Source organism: Dama dama, chromosome 16 (assembly GCF_033118175.1).
Source record: "Dama dama isolate Ldn47 chromosome 16, ASM3311817v1, whole genome shotgun sequence".
Classification (NCBI taxonomy): domain Eukaryota; kingdom Metazoa; phylum Chordata; class Mammalia; order Artiodactyla; family Cervidae; genus Dama; species Dama dama.
This window is the reverse complement of record NC_083696.1, coordinates 2432034-2447872: the sequence shown is the minus strand read 5'-3', so window position 1 is coordinate 2447872 and position 15839 is coordinate 2432034. Positions and strand designations below refer to the sequence as shown.

The following is a 15839-nucleotide window of genomic DNA, read 5'->3' as shown; positions in this document are numbered from 1 at the left end:
AGGACATTCACCGACATGTTCAGAGTAACCAAAACATCAGCATCTTTCAGCCGCATGTTGACGGCTCCATCAGACTGTATAGTAACCCAGTTACCGTCACTGCTTTTAAGAGAAACAACTGCACCAACAAACCATTTAAAATACTTAGGATTAGGTGGAATCGTGAAGTCAGGAAAACTGATAATTCCAGTAAAAATTTTTTTTTCTGGTCTCAGTAACTTCTGACCCTTCTGGATCCTTTGAATGAAAAGGAAAAACGTTTCATTTTTTAAAACAATCTTTAAGTACAGAAGTCACACATTGAGCATAATATGTAATTGGTGGTTCTTGTAGAAATAGTCACTAAGCTCTACGAAACTTTGCTGAAACTAAGCCCATATGGTGTTTATGTGGATTTGAGGCGATGGCTGTCAACTGGTCAAGCTTGTTAACAAAGACTAATGTCTAAGGCAGAAAGGTACATTTTCAACAGACAAAAGAAGTACAGTAGATATTTAGAATAAACTCCCAGTGAGGTTCTTCTCCACCATGCTTCTTCTTTGAACAGGACCTCCAGGATAATTTTCAAACACTGTTTACACAATGTCATGCCATGCCCGAAAGACTTCCTGGGCTCCCTTTGTCTTCAAGATCACCTTGGGACAATGCCACAGCAATGGCTTCCAACCTGTTCAATGTCTTCTCTCTGTGGGGAATTCTAACAAGGGAACAATGGGTTCCGTGGGGCCATTTACCTCTATGACAAGTTCACCTGAACCTGCTGTCCCCTCCAAGAACTTCCACAATGTAAAATAATCCACCAAAGCTGACCCTGATTCTCCCGGGAGTTTCCAGGCCTGGCAGCCGTCAGTCCACACACTGCCATGGTCATCTCCATACCTTGCTTCTTCCTGGCTCCAACCTCTGTGCCTTTAAGGTATGACCCAAAACGTGGTCCAACTTCTATCAAACCCTCTCAATGGTTTAAAGGCCTCTCTAGGTCTTAAAGACCAAGCTCAGGACCTGCTCTCATCCTTTCATAATTCCCTCCAGAGTAATCTAATAATTATCTCCAGCACTTCCTTTCTTTCGGGCTGATCTGCTTTTGGTCCTACATCATCCCCTACTTGGCTTACTGTGTTTTATGTGCCTATTTGCCCTTCTGAACTCAAATGCTTATGAAGGACACATCCCATAATCCCCCAAGTAAATCAAGAAAGGCTAAGTGTGGAAGCTCTGGAGAAAGACAGACCTGGATTTGAAGCCTGATTCAGCTAATAATTATGAGTATAACCTCAGTGGCTACTTAACTTCTCTAAGCCTCAGTCTTTTTGTCTATAAACAGGAGATAATTATATTGATCCTATAAGGTTGTCATGATGATATAACGCACACCATGCATTTCTCACTGGTACCACAATTATACTGCTACAATCCTCACCACATCTGCCCATGCTTCACAAACAACAAGAGGATATGAACTAATATGACTCACTTCATAAAGAATGCCACCAAAAGGCGTTCTTTAATGGGGCCATCAAAATGAATTTCAACTAACATTAAATTTACACACAAAAAAAGTCAGTCAGGATAACAGAAGTGTAAAATTACCATGTTGTACCCACAATAGATGCTAAATATATACTTCCTGCTATTCAATAGTGGGTAATTTAATGCCATACTTTACTGGTATATAATAATGAAAGCTATTCATATAATGAAAGTGCCATAGTTAAATTTTGATTTAAATTAGTGGCATACTTACTATAAAAGTTAAGATAACTTCTTTTTGCAGTGGTTTAGGTTTTCATCCCATGAATAAACTCTAACTTTTACTGTAAGAAAAAAATTGTCATTATTAGAAACTCTGTTCAACTCATAAGCTGACAACATTATTAATAATCCTACAATATGAGGGCCATGAAATTAAAAGTAAATTTAAGAAAGTCCAAAACAGTAAATCCAAGTTTAAAGGGAAAGATGAATCAGGATGTTGCACATGAACTATAAAGTGGAAAAAAATATTCTTTTCACCAAAAATTTCCTGGACAGGGTTCCTTTATAAATATTTCTCTTTTTGCATTTAAAATATTATTAAATTTATTAAAAAGTAGTTTTATACAACCCTTTGTATTTTTAACCACTGATAGATATGAAAGACTGCAGCTCACTGGTATTGGAATTAATTATAGAGTAGAGGAGAAAGAACATAAGCAGTAAGTTGTGTTGACAGAAACTAATGAAGCGTTCTCTAATAAAAAATCTGCATGTTTAAGTACTGGAGTACATGGAGGCCTTCCCCAGTGGCTCAACGGTAAAGAATCCTGCAATGCAGGAGACACGGGTTCACTGGTAACCCCCTCCAGTGTTCTTGCCTGGGAAATCCCATGGACAGAGGAGCCTGGTGGGCTATATGCATGTGGTCGCAAAAGAGTTGGATACAACTTACCAACTAAACAACAACAAAGTAGGCCTGCACATTCAGGGAAGGCTACTGGAGGCATCAAATTTGAACAAGGCCAACCCTATCCCACGCTAAAATCTAAGGAGAGGGAGGAAAACAAATTTCGGTGGACTTCCCAGGCGGCTTAACTGGTAAAGAATCTACCTGCCAATGCAGGAAATGCAGGAGATTCGGGTTTGATCCCTGGTTCGGGAAGGTTCCCTGGAGGAGGAAATGGCAACCAACTCCAATACTCTTGCTTGAAAAATTCCATGGACGAGGGGAGCCTGGCAGGCTACAATCCACGGTGTCACAAACAGTCAGACACAACTGAGTGACTGAGCATGCACACACGTGCATAGGATGGAAGCACGTGTATCTCCTTAGATACACGTACTTCTGATCATGTGTCTAGGAAATAGTTCTGACAGCCTAGAGCCAGGTTAATTGTGTACTGGCAGGGACCTGATGCTAAAATTATGTCGGTGATCTCCATCTTAGGTCCGTCTAGTCAAAACTATAGTTTTTCCAGTAGTCATATATGGATGTGACAGTTGGACCATAAAGAAAGCTGAGCACTGAAGAATTGATGCTTTTGAACTATGGTGTTGGAGAAGACTCTTGAGAGTCCTTTGCACTACAAGGAGATCCAACCAGTCCATTCTAAAGGAGATCAGTCCTGGGTGTTCATTGGAGAGCCTGATGTTGAAGCTGAAACTCCAATACTTTGGCCACCTGATGCGAAGAACTGACTCATTTGAAAAGACCCTGATGCTGGGAAAGATTGAGGGCAGGAGGAGAAGGGGACGACAGAAGATGAGATGGTTGGATGGCATCACCGACTCAACGGACACAGGTTTGGGTGGACTCCGGGAGTTGGTGATGAACAGGGAGGCTTGGCGTGCTGCAGTCCATGGGGTCGCAAAGAGTTGGACACGACTGAGCGACTGAACTGAACTGACTTGTGTTCTACTAATTTACCCAGTGATTGATGCCCTTTCTTCCTGTCCTATCAGATGTGAAAACTGCCATGTTCCTTTATCCCATCCTTAATGACCCTCTTACCTGTCTTCTGTTCTCTTCCTTCTGGACTCAGCTAGAAAGCCACTGCTCAAGTAATAATCAATTAATTCAGTTAAATTGCTAGCTAGTGATTATTTCCCATTTTGAGTTAAAGACCTCTCTTCCCAAAAGAAGACTGAAACCATTTCGAACTGGAAACAAGGAGGAAGACACAGCTACATGAACTTTGCAATGTAGTTCACAATTTTCAATGTTAATATGAAATTGAAATATTTTTATAGAGGAAGATGATATTGAGAATTAAAAATTAGATTTTGTAAAGTTAAAATTCAGCCTCTGTATTAAGTTCTATAATACATCACCTTGTTTTTTTAAAAAACTATTTTGAAAGGAGTCTTGGCATCATTCTAGCAAAGGTCTTTCTACCTCCAAATTATACTCATATTTTGCTGATTCTTTGTTTTATAATTTAACCTTTAGTTTGTCAGATCTTTACTTTTGTGTATGGTGTAATCTGGAAATTAACTCCATTTTTTCACCACAAAATAAACCACTTGTCCTAATACCATTAATCAGGCCGTCTCACTTTCCCCCCAGAAATTATAATTCTCTTTTATTATACCTGACTGATCTGAATTGTAAATAGATTTGTCTGGCTGAATGACGAGAAATCCATTGTCATAGTGTAGTGGAATTTTTGCTGCTTTTGAAAAATGAGTAGATAAAACTTCTAAATATACATGTGAAATTGCATTTGGTCCTCCAGATAAGTCTTTTGGTTGTATCTGTTAAAAAATTAATGGATGAATATTATAAAATTGAGATGTTAAGATAATATAATTTATTATATTAATTATGAAACATGATTATATCAATCATATGTTATCAACTAACATCTAAATATAAATATATAAGATAATAAAAACACATGTCTTTTAGGTATTTATGAAAATGACTTGAGTTGTTATCTATATGCAACATATAAAAATTTTATAAAATTAAACAGTAAATATATTTTTCTACAAACACCTCTGTATTTTAGTTTCTTATCAAATTTAGTTTGAAACAATCACTTTTAAACAGTTGACCCAGGGTAAATGTCTATTAAAAATGACAATCACTAAAGAATTCAATTTTTAATAGACAAGATAACCAAAAGTCATTAAGAAACATTAAAGAGCTCAAAAGTTGATCAGCAATGGACGAGAGGGAGAATGGGAGGATTCAGATATCAGATATCAGAAAATGGACTAAATCACTTATCACATGGTAGTATAAGTGAATAAAATATCTCTTACATTTATTTAGTTATACCTAGACTTTTATTGAAAATCAAAATCTTTCTTTTCATGATGATTTTCTTGTCCATTGGTCATTATATAATTAGTAAGTAGCCCTCTTCAAGTACACTGCATATGATCAGTATATTTTATAGAAATAGAATTTTGACATTTTGTTTTTGAGCATCGTTAGCACATTTGTTTGGAAGAACATTTGCTTGATTCAAGTCTAAACAGAAAGTAGTAAAAGCCTATGATAGATACATATGTTAGGGAAAAAATTAATTTTTCTAGAAAACCATGGGACTAGAATGTTAAATATGGTTTAGGAAAACAAATGTTCAAAATGTTCTCTACTAACTTCTCTGAATTTTTAAGATCAAGTCAAACCTATTTTTATGTCTCTATACATTAACATTTGTTTTCCTCCTAATAAATAATATTTAAGTATCTAAATTATCTCTTTCTAGTATTTATTGTGTAATTTTAAAACAAATACATGTGTTGGTTGATTTGGTTTTCAACTCATGTCACCAAATCTTTTCACCTAATAACCTTTATCTGCTTCATTCAAACTTTTACATTTTTCTACATTGCCCCCAAATCAGAAGCAGATTCTCTATTTAACATTTCCGGCTTACTTGCATGTAAAATCATATGGCACTTATCTCTCACTAACCAGTGACCTCAGTAGTGTGATGTATCCACATCTTTATCCACATATGTAAAAAGTATCAGTGCACCATCTACATATGGGTTTTATAAAGAAACATTTGGCATATAAAAAGCAACTATAAGAAGAATACATACAGTTGGGCTTGCAGAGCTTTGAAATTCATTTTCTGGAGATAAATTAACTTAGTCAGAAGAATATGTAAAACTTCTGTCAGGATAACTTTTAACAGCAATGGTCACTGGAAATGATTTTGTGTCTCCATGAATTTGAATTACTACATTTTCAGAGGTTCCAACATAGAATACATCAGGTGCTGAGACAACATATCTGCTGAAACAGTTAAAATTATTTAATACAACATAATTTTTAATGTTTTTTACTTAACTCAAATTAGCAATTTTTCTTACATTTAACAATATGTGTTTTACTTCTCAAAATTTTATTACCTGGGATACAGCCAGGACAGTGCCCTGAAAAGCAGCATTTCATCCTAAGGATGATATTTCAAAGAGGCAAACGGAAATTATTTTAATCAGTCGCAGCCAGGGTAACACTTAATAGAGTCCTCTATAAGAAGTGAAGATAGGGATCATGCTTCTGTCTGGAATTTTTAACCAAAACATCAGTTAGTAAATTACTCTTCCTCGGGGCACGGCAATAGTCTGGGAAAATACAGAGTACTAGAATACAAGTTATGCTAGCTCACAAAGTATTCATATTAAAAAGCAGGGAAATAACATTAGACAATAGAGAAAAGAAATTCACTTGGATTTCTCAGGATTAGAAAGTTAATTTCATGTGGCATTGATTGAATTCTGCTTTCTATAAAACTACAATCAAAACACATTGTAAATGAAAAGGGGATCCTTCACTTACATTTGCTCCTGTCCCCAACTTCTTCCCAAGTAGAAAAAAATACACTATGCTTAAAATGTCCATGGCTGGGTTAGGATTCAACTGTTGATACAACCCTTCTTGAAACTGCCCTTTTTGTGTGTGAACTCAGTTTGAAGAATGTGGTTAAATAAGTCCTCAGGTTAATTATTAATATCAGATAGTGGGATCACTGAGAAGGAAACTTAAGAATTTAAATGATAACCTTTTAATGTCCACAGATAATTTTGGAATTCAAAGCAGAGAAACTTGTTTTGATGACTAAAACAGAAAAGATACCCAAATGGGAGTTTCTGGGAAAAACGTTTCAAAGACGGACACAGACACAAAATATTTGGAGGCTGCTGTGGTCTTGAACACTTTCCTGATAAAGTAGATGCAATTGATGCCCTGGTCAGATCCCCTTTTCTGGGCCTGGTATATGCATGCTACAGATGCTGTGAATATTGGTTGCTTAAATTTTCTAAGTGCTCACTTCTCCAGGTATTACTAACTCACTTCAGCCACTGGAGACAGCTTGCCCAGAAATGTCTGGGAAGTTATATCCTATTCCTGGGACTGGTCCACAGTTAAAATTGACCAGTTCTGGGGATACAACAGACTACTCCCTTGACTCAAGGTGGGACAACCTTGTAGTACCACTCATGCTACAGAGCCTCTCATGGGATCAGGTTGAAGCAAGATCTTGGTTGAAACCACATCTTTGCTTATCTTCTCTCCTGCCCTGTCTTGCTTCCCTCACTACTTAGAAACTTCTCTTAAGAAAAGTCTCGCCATAAACTACTTGCAGAGAGTGTTCCCCAGTCTCAGGCTCTGATTCTAGGAAACCATTCAAAATTTAATAAGCATGAAAGGGGACTATCTTCCTGGACTCTGTGTAGAAAGTCTTAGATATGGAAATGGTTCTGAGGCTTCCCTATAGTGAGACTGTTTGAATTGTGCCCACAAGGCCTGTACTGATCCACTTTAGAGCAGATCTGAAATCCCAAGACAGTCTTCCCAAGTGCTGGGGTGTTTCCAAGAACTCTTTACTCTGGGATTAGAAATGACCCATCAGTGACCAGGATATGGGAAAGAAAACTGTGAAGCTACTGTTGTCTTATTTTCCTCAAGGCTGCATTCAATTACCTATACAGATTCATCCTGAACTACAAGTTTTCAGGTCATCAGGACGGCTGGTGGTTAGGATGATGGACTGTATAGTTGCTTCTTCACTTGTCTGTTTTCCCTTCTAGATTATGGTTCTATGATGACAGGTAATGAGTCTAACATATACAGTGGGGATACACACAGAACTTATCACAGCACCTAAAAGGTACTTAGCCACTTAACAAATTGTTGCTAAATGAATGAACAAATGAATGCATCATGAGGTGCGTCCAAGGAAGGTGATGTTGAAAGGGCAGCTGAGGGCTGGATTGTATACAGCCATGAATGTCACAGTAAGTTGTGTAGAACGGAAATTAAGGACATTTTGAACTTGCTGCTCTGACACTGAGGATGTAGCCATCTTGTTGAGATATACTAGTATTCTTTATTTCGTGAAAAGAATAGACAGGTAGTACGTGCTACACAAAGAATTAAGAAAATTGTTCTCTAAGGTAAAAGTACTATTTACACAGTACTGAAATAGGCCACAATCATTTGTCATTCCCTAATACTGAGGAGGGAGATTCCCCTCCTCCCTACTTGTGACAAATAAACAAAACTATGATAATAACAATGAACAAAAAATTGATAACAACTGAGGTTATCTCAGACTTCCTCAGTCACAGCACTACTTGCACCTGAGGCTGAATGACGTGTTGTGGTGGCTGCCCTGTGCATTGCAGGCTATTCAGCAGCAAGCCTGATACCATTAGGTGTCAGGAGTACCTTCCCAGTCATGAAAACAAAATGTCTCAGACATTACCAATGTCCCCTGGGCAAAATAACCCTTGGTTGAGAATCAGTGGGTTGCTGCTGTATGGTTTAGTATTTAAAGGGAGAATGAGGAAAGTACTTGCTTATGCTCCTATCAAAGACACAGAATTCAGCAGGCTCTTCACTTGAGCTGTTTGACTATTTTAAGTTAACATTGCAAACTGTAATTCCCTCGACTTCCCTCATAAAGATATTACCTCAAATACTAGCTCTCTAATAATGACTTCCAAATTGATATCTCCAGTAAGAAACTCTCCTTCTAAATGGTGGCTTGCTCCAGGGTTCTGGTCTTTTTTAAAATCTTTTTCTACTTACATTTACTGACAGGCAATCTCATTTAATGGCATGGATTTCAATACCATCTCTGTACACGAATACATCTAAATTTCATTCCCTGTAGCTCTCTTCTATCTGCCTTACTCAAAACCTCCACTTGACTATCTGCTGCCTTACTTAAAATCTCTACTTGGCAATCTAATTAGCATCTTAAATTTAATACATCCCAACTGAACTTCTAAAGATCTCCTCTACCACAACAGAGCAAACAACGAAAAATTGTCAGATGTCAATTGAAAAAAGCCTCTAACATAAATTTGTTAACATAAAATTTCCCCCCAAAATTAAGGAGGGGAAAATCTTGGAGGAAATATAGCTTATGCAAAGTGAAGACTATTACCCTTTCCACAAAACAAACAAAAAAGACGTAACATTCTTGTAAAGATATATTACATCCATGAAGCAAGAATAGGATACTCTTAAAAGGAACATTCAGAAACAAAATGAGCTCTTGGATGTGAAAAACAGGACAGCACAAACAGAAAACTTTGGAAGATAAAGTAGAGTAAATCTTCCAAGAAAAAATTAAAGCAAAAAGACAAAGGGATGGTAAATAAGAGAAATAAGGATAAGATGATTAGAGGACCACGTCAGGAGGTCTAGCATGAAAAATGGGAGCTCCATAAAGAGGGAACAGAGAAGAATGGAGGGAACTTTCATCAATAAAATAATAAGAAAAAAATTTAAGAACAGAAGGACACAGTTGTTAGATTAGAAAAACCTTCCAAGTGCCAAGCAGAATGATGAATATATTTTGATACCAAGGCACATCATTTGAAACTTTTGAGACACTAAGAACAGAAAAATAGATCCTACTAGTTTCCAGAGAGAGAGAGAAGGAAAGAGGTGACATATAAAGGAGTAGGAGTTGAAAGGATTAGGAGTTAGAATGGAGAAAGATTTGGACTTTTCAGCATGGGAAGAAGAAGATGATGAAGTAATATCTTCAAAGTTCTAAAGGAAAATTATTTCTAATGTAGAAATCTATATTCAACCAAACTATCCATCAACTGTAAGAACAAAGACATTTTTTAAAATGCAAGATTTAGAAAAAAATTTTTCCTTCTGTAACCCTATGCAAATGTGCCACTACCAAAGAGAGGTAGAGAATGTGCTCTACCAAAATAAGAGAATAAACCAACAGAAGAGAGATATGGGATACACGTAATAGAAGGTCCAATGCAAGAGGGAGGCAAAAGGATTTCTCAGTAGGATAATGAAGGGAAAATCCTTGAAGACAGCAGTATGCAAGATTTACAGGAAAACCCAAACACTTGAAGCAACGGGGACTCAAAGGACCTAGATTTATGTTGCTCTTATATCATTTTTCTAACTTGAGGTAAGAATGCCCACTTGAGTCTGACCTAGGTTCCTATTTGTATTTGGCTTGTTGTAATCACATTCTCTGGAGAAGGGCATGGCAACCCACTCCAGTATTCTTGCCTGGAAAATCCCATGGACAGAGGAGCCTGGCGGGCTACAGTCCATAGGGGTCGCAAAGAGTCGGACACGACTTAGCGACTAAACCACCACCACCACCACCACCAATCACATTCTGTTGAAATTCCTGCTTTTTGCTCCTGACCCACACCACTCCCTATCAGATGCCTAGTTGCCATGATTTCTGTTCTTACTCACTATGTGGCCATGTACACTGACATCCTAAGAAGCAGTTCCTGTATACTCTCAAGAGATAAAACAAGGTTGTTTTATCCAGAAACTATTCACCTATCTACTTTAGGGATCCTAATAATGGCAATCTTGACTTTTCCTTAAGTAGGCTTTCTACTCAGTTATTCAAAGCTAAATATTATATGTGTTGTTGTTGTTAAGTCAGTAAGTCATGTCTGACTCTTTTGCGACCCCATGGACTGTAGCTTGCCAGCCAGGCTCTTCTGTCCATGGGATTTCCCAGGCAAGAATACTGGAGAGGACTGCCATTTCCTTCTACAGGGGATCTTCCTGACCCAAGGACTGAACACATGTCTCCTGCACTGACAGGCAGATTCTTTGCCATTGAACCACCAGGGAAGTCCAAACATTATATTAATTAAGGACAAATATATACTTGGAAAAACTATAGAGAAAAGCAAGGAAATTATTAAAAGTTAGAATTATTAATATAAAAGTCATCTTCCTTTGGGAAAAAGGGTGGGAAATGATATAGGGGATAGGTACATTGGGGTTACAAAGAGAGCATTTGTTTCTTAATGTGGGTGGCAGATATGCAAGTATTCATTATGTTACTATTCTTTAAGCTGTACTTAAATTTTATAATCTCTTCTATATATATGATAAATAATATGCCATGTAAAAGATTAAATAACACATTTTAAGAGTGATGAGTACTTTTTACAGAAAAATCAAATCTAAGTGGAAGGTAAACACAATATATTCTACGAATATTTATGTGCTCTCCTTTCTTTTGTCAGCTTCTTTAATAAACTTAAATTACATAAGGTAATAATAACAAATCACTGGATGTGTTAGTAACATATAAGCAGGTAGTATGTACTATAATAATAGCACAAAAAATGGGGAAAGAGGAAATAAAACTATTTCTGTGGAGTAACATTTCTATGTTTAACTGGCATTAGATTAGTACAAATATGAAGATTTATATAAGTTAAGGTGTATATGGTAAGCCATAATCATTAAAAAAAAGAAGTTTTTTTTTAAAGAGTTAATTAAAATGCTAAAACTAGAAAATACTTAAAGAGTTAAAATATTCATTTAAAGTAAAAAAAAAAAGCTGAAGGAAGAATAGAGAAAGAAAAAAGAAATGAAACAAAAACCAAAAAATAAAATGGCAGCTGTAAATCAAGGTATATCAATTATAATAATAAAAGAATAACTTAAATTGTACAATTAAAAGCTAGAAACTGTCAGGCAAATAAAAAATAAGATTCAACTACAGGCTATCTATAGGATATACATACAATTTTGGTTTAAAGATAAAAATAGGTCAAAAGTAAAAGGATGGGAAAAGATATATCATGCAAACAGCAACTATTAATATAAGAAAAATTGGAGTGGCTATACTATGTTAGACAAAACAGACTTTGAAATTTAAAAAATTACTAGAGATAAAGAGGGATTTTTATAAGAACAGAAGAGTCAACCCATCTGGAGGATATAACAATTATAAACATATATATACCTGCCACCAGAGATCCAAAATATGTGAAGCAAAACTGGACAGTTGAAGGGACAAACAGAAAATTTCAACAATAATAGTTTCAGTTATGGATAGAACAGCTATGTAAAAGATCAACAAGGAAAAAGACTAGAACAACACCATAAATCAACTAGACCTGGTAGACAAATGTTTTATTCCAAAGGAACAGAATATACATTTTTCTCAAGTGCACATGAAACATTCTCCAGGATAGATCATATGCTAGGCTAGAAAACAAGCCTCAATTAGTATAAAAGGACTGAAAAAACAAATTTTTCTGATCACAATTGAGCAAAATTAAATAATAATGTGGAGAAGGAAATGGCAACCCACTCCAGTATTCTTGCCTGGAAAATCTCATGGACCGAGGAGCCTGGTAGGCTGCAGTCCATGGTGTCGCTAAGAGTTGGACACGACTGAGAGATTTGACTTTCACTTTTCACTTTCATGCATTGGAGAAGGAAATGGCACCCCACTCCAGTGTTCTTGCCTGGAGAATCCCAGGGACGGGGGAGCCTGGTGGGCTGCCATCTATGGGATCACACAGAGTCGGACACAACTGAAGCGACTTAGCAGTAGCAGCAGCAAACATTAATGACAAAATGAATTTGAGGAACTTCCAAATCTGTGAAAATTAAACAAAGCATTCCTAAAAAAAAACCAATGAGTCAAAGAAGAAATTACAAGGGAAATTAGAAAATAGTTTTAGAAGAATGACAATGAAACACACAACATACCAAAACACGAGATACAGCTAAGGCAGCACTTAGCAGAAAATCTTCTGCTATAAACACCTACATTATAAAGGAAAAAAGATCTCAAAGCAAAAACCTAATCTCCACTTTAAGACAGTGAGAAGAGTAAACCAATACAAAGCAAGCAGAGGGTAATAAATGATAAGGATTAGAGTGGAAATTCGGAGAAGGCAATGGCACCCCACTCCAGTACTCTTGCCTGGAAAATCCCATGGACGGAGGAGCCTGGTAGGCTGCAGTCCATGGGGTCGTGAAGAGTCGGACATGACTGAGCGACTTCACTTTCACTTTTCACTTTTATGCATTGGAGAAGGAAATGGCAACCCACTCCAGTGTTCTTGCCTGGAGAATCCCAGGGATGGGATCGCAGAGAGTAGGACATGACTGAAGTGACTTAGCAGTAGCAGAGTGGAAATTAGTGAAATAAAGAGAAGAGCAACTCCCCTGGAGTCTAGTGGTTAATACTCCATGCTTCCACTGCAGGGGGTGTGGATTGGATCCCTGGTCAGGGAACTATGATCCTGCATGCCAATTGGCAAAAAAAAAAAAAAAAAAGAAGAAGAAAGAAAAGAAAATTTCTTGAACCGAATAAAAATGAAAATGCAGCATATCAACTTGAATTACAACAAGAGTAAAAAAACAATAGAGAAAATCAACCTAACCAAAGCTCGTTCTTTGAAAAGATCAACAAAATTAACAGTTTTAGTTAAGCTCTTCACAAAAAAAGAGAAGACTCAAATTGCTAAAATCACAAATAAAAGAGGAGACATTATTTCCAATATTCAATAAGTGGAACGATTATAGGGGAATACTAAGGGATCATCTCCTAAGATTCAGTTTGGTCTCTCTCACTTTATCCTTTAAACCTACCAGCCAGAACCTAAGTGTCACTCTAAGTGAAGGCCATCAAAGTCCTAATTACTAAGGAGGTCTTCAGAAATCATTATAAGAGAGAATTAGGAGGAATTCAAGCTCCTGCATTGGGTTACACAGAGCTGGGAAGACAATTCTGATAATAGCTCACTGTCTGGCCTTCTGACTTTCCTTGGACTCAGCGTCAATAGACTCATGCTTGAGTCCCATGAAACCCTAATAACAGTCTGGCTGAAAATGCTCAAATCTTCAAGGGGCATTAAGAGACAAGACCTCAGTAGTATGGTTTTTAATTGGTTACAGTGGTGATCAGCATTAACAATGACAAGACAGTCAATCATATATCCTAAAACTGTAAAAGGAAAAAAGAAAAAATAACAAGGGCCAGGACCTCCTGGTTCAGGAGACTCCTCCCTCAGTAAAACAAAAGCACCCCAGCCATCAGGTACTTATTTACACCCTCAGCACATACCTTGTGCATTCTGGAAACAGAGCAGTGTCTTCGGTGGTCAAAACAGCGTAGCAGTCATGGTGATGGGCTGTTCAGACTTCCCATGAGTAATAAACTTGTCATCAGTTGCAAGGGGTATATTCGCTGACAGTCTCCAACTATTAATGCCTTCAAGCCCTACCTTAGCTTTTAAGCTGAGGCCACTTTCTTTTCAGAAACCCTCAGTTCAGTTCAGTTCAGTTCAGTCGCTCAGTCATGTCTGACTCTTTGTGACCCCATGGACTGCATAACACCAAGCTTCCCTGTCCGTCACAAACTCCCAGAGCTTGCTCAAATTCATGTCCATCGAGTCGGTGATGCTATCCAACCATCTCATCCTCTGTCGTCCCCTTCTCCTCCTGCCTTCAATCTTTCCCAGCATCAGGGTCTTTTCCAATGAGTCAGTTCTTTGAATCAGAGGCCAAAGTATTGCAGGTTCAGCTTCAGCCTCACTCCTTCCGATGAATACCCAGGACTGATTTCCTTTAGGATTGACTGGTTTGATCTCCTTGCAGTCCAAGGGACTCTTAAGAGCCTTCTCCAACACCACAGTTCAAAAGCATCAATTCTTCTGCACTCAGCTTTCTTTATGGTCCAACTCTCACATCCATACATAAAACAGTAGCTTTGACTAGACAGACCTTTGTCAGCAAAGTAATGTCTCTGCTTTTTAATATGCTGTCTAGGTTGGTCATAGCTTTTCTTCCAAGGAGTAAGTGTCTTTTAATTTCATCTGCAGTGATTTTGGAGCCCAAGAAAATAAAGTCTCTCACCATTTTCATTGTTTCCCCATATATTTCCCATGATGGAACCAGATGCCATAATCTTAGTTTTTTGTATGATAAGTTTTAAGCCAGGTTGTTCACTCTCCTCTTTCACTTTCATCAAGAGACTCTTTAGTTCTTCTTCGCTTTCTGCCATAAGGGTGGTGTCACCTGCATATCTGAGGTTATTGTTATTTCTCCTGGCAATCTTGATTCCAGTTTGTGCTTCATCCAGCCTGGCATTTTGCATGATGCACTCTGCATATAAGTTAAACAAGCAGGGTTTCAATACAAAGCCTTGATGTACTCCTTTCCCAATTTGGAACCAGTCCATGTCTGGTTCTAACTGTTGCTTCTTGACCTGCATTCAGATTTCTCAGGAGGCAGGAAAGGTGGTCTGGTATTCCCATCTCTTGAAGAATTTCCCACAGTTTGTTGTGATCCACAGTCAAGGGCTTTAGCCTAGTCTATGAAGGAGAGGTAGATGTTTTTCTGGAACTCTCTTGCTTTTTTGATGATCCAACAGATGTTGGCAATTTGTTCTCTGGTTCCTCTGACTTTTCTAGATCCAGCTTGAACATCTAGAAGTTCTTGGTTCACATACTGCTGAAGCCTGGTTTGGAGAATTTTGAGCATTACTTTGCCAGCATGTGAGATGAGTGCAATTGTGTAATAGTTTGAACATTCTTTGCCATTGCCTTTCTTTGGGATTGGAATGAAAACTGACCTTTTCCAGTCCTGTGGCCACTGCTGAGTTTTCCAAATTTGCTGGCATATTGAGTACAACACTTTCACAGCATCATCTTTTAGGATTTGAAATAGTTCAACTGTAATTCCATCACCTCCACTAGCTTTGTTCGTAGTGACGCTTCCTAAGGCCCACTTAACTTCACATTCCAGGATGTCTGGCTCTAGGTGAGTGATCATACCACCGTGGTTATCTGGGTCATGAAGATCTTTTTTGTATAGTTCTTCTGTGTATTCTTGCCACCTCTTGTTAATACCTTCTGCTTCTCTTAGTCCATACCATTTCTGTCCTTTATTGTGCCCATCTTTGCATGAAATGTTCCCGTGGTATCTCTGATTTTCTTGAAGAGATTTTTAGTCTTTCCCATTGTATTGTTTTCCTCTATTTCCTTGCATTGATCACCAAGGAAGGCTTTCTTAGCTCTCCTTGCAATTCTTTGGAACTCTGCATTCAGATGGGTGTATCTTTCCTTTTCTC

At 37.6% G+C, this 15839-nt stretch overlaps 1 protein-coding gene across 1 annotated transcript in view; it reads right to left on the bottom strand.

Moving 5' to 3' along the window:
• The window catches only part of LOC133071009 (complement C5-like), a 46340-nt gene that overhangs the window by 21541 nt on the left and 8960 nt on the right, over positions 1–15839 (bottom strand). Inside the window, 7 exon segments of the mRNA XM_061163227.1 lie at positions 145–206; positions 208–237; positions 1745–1782; positions 1785–1814; positions 4068–4230; positions 5536–5728; positions 6278–6321. Coding sequence (XP_061019210.1) covers positions 145–206; positions 208–237; positions 1745–1782; positions 1785–1814; positions 4068–4230; positions 5536–5728; positions 6278–6321 — 560 coding nt within the window.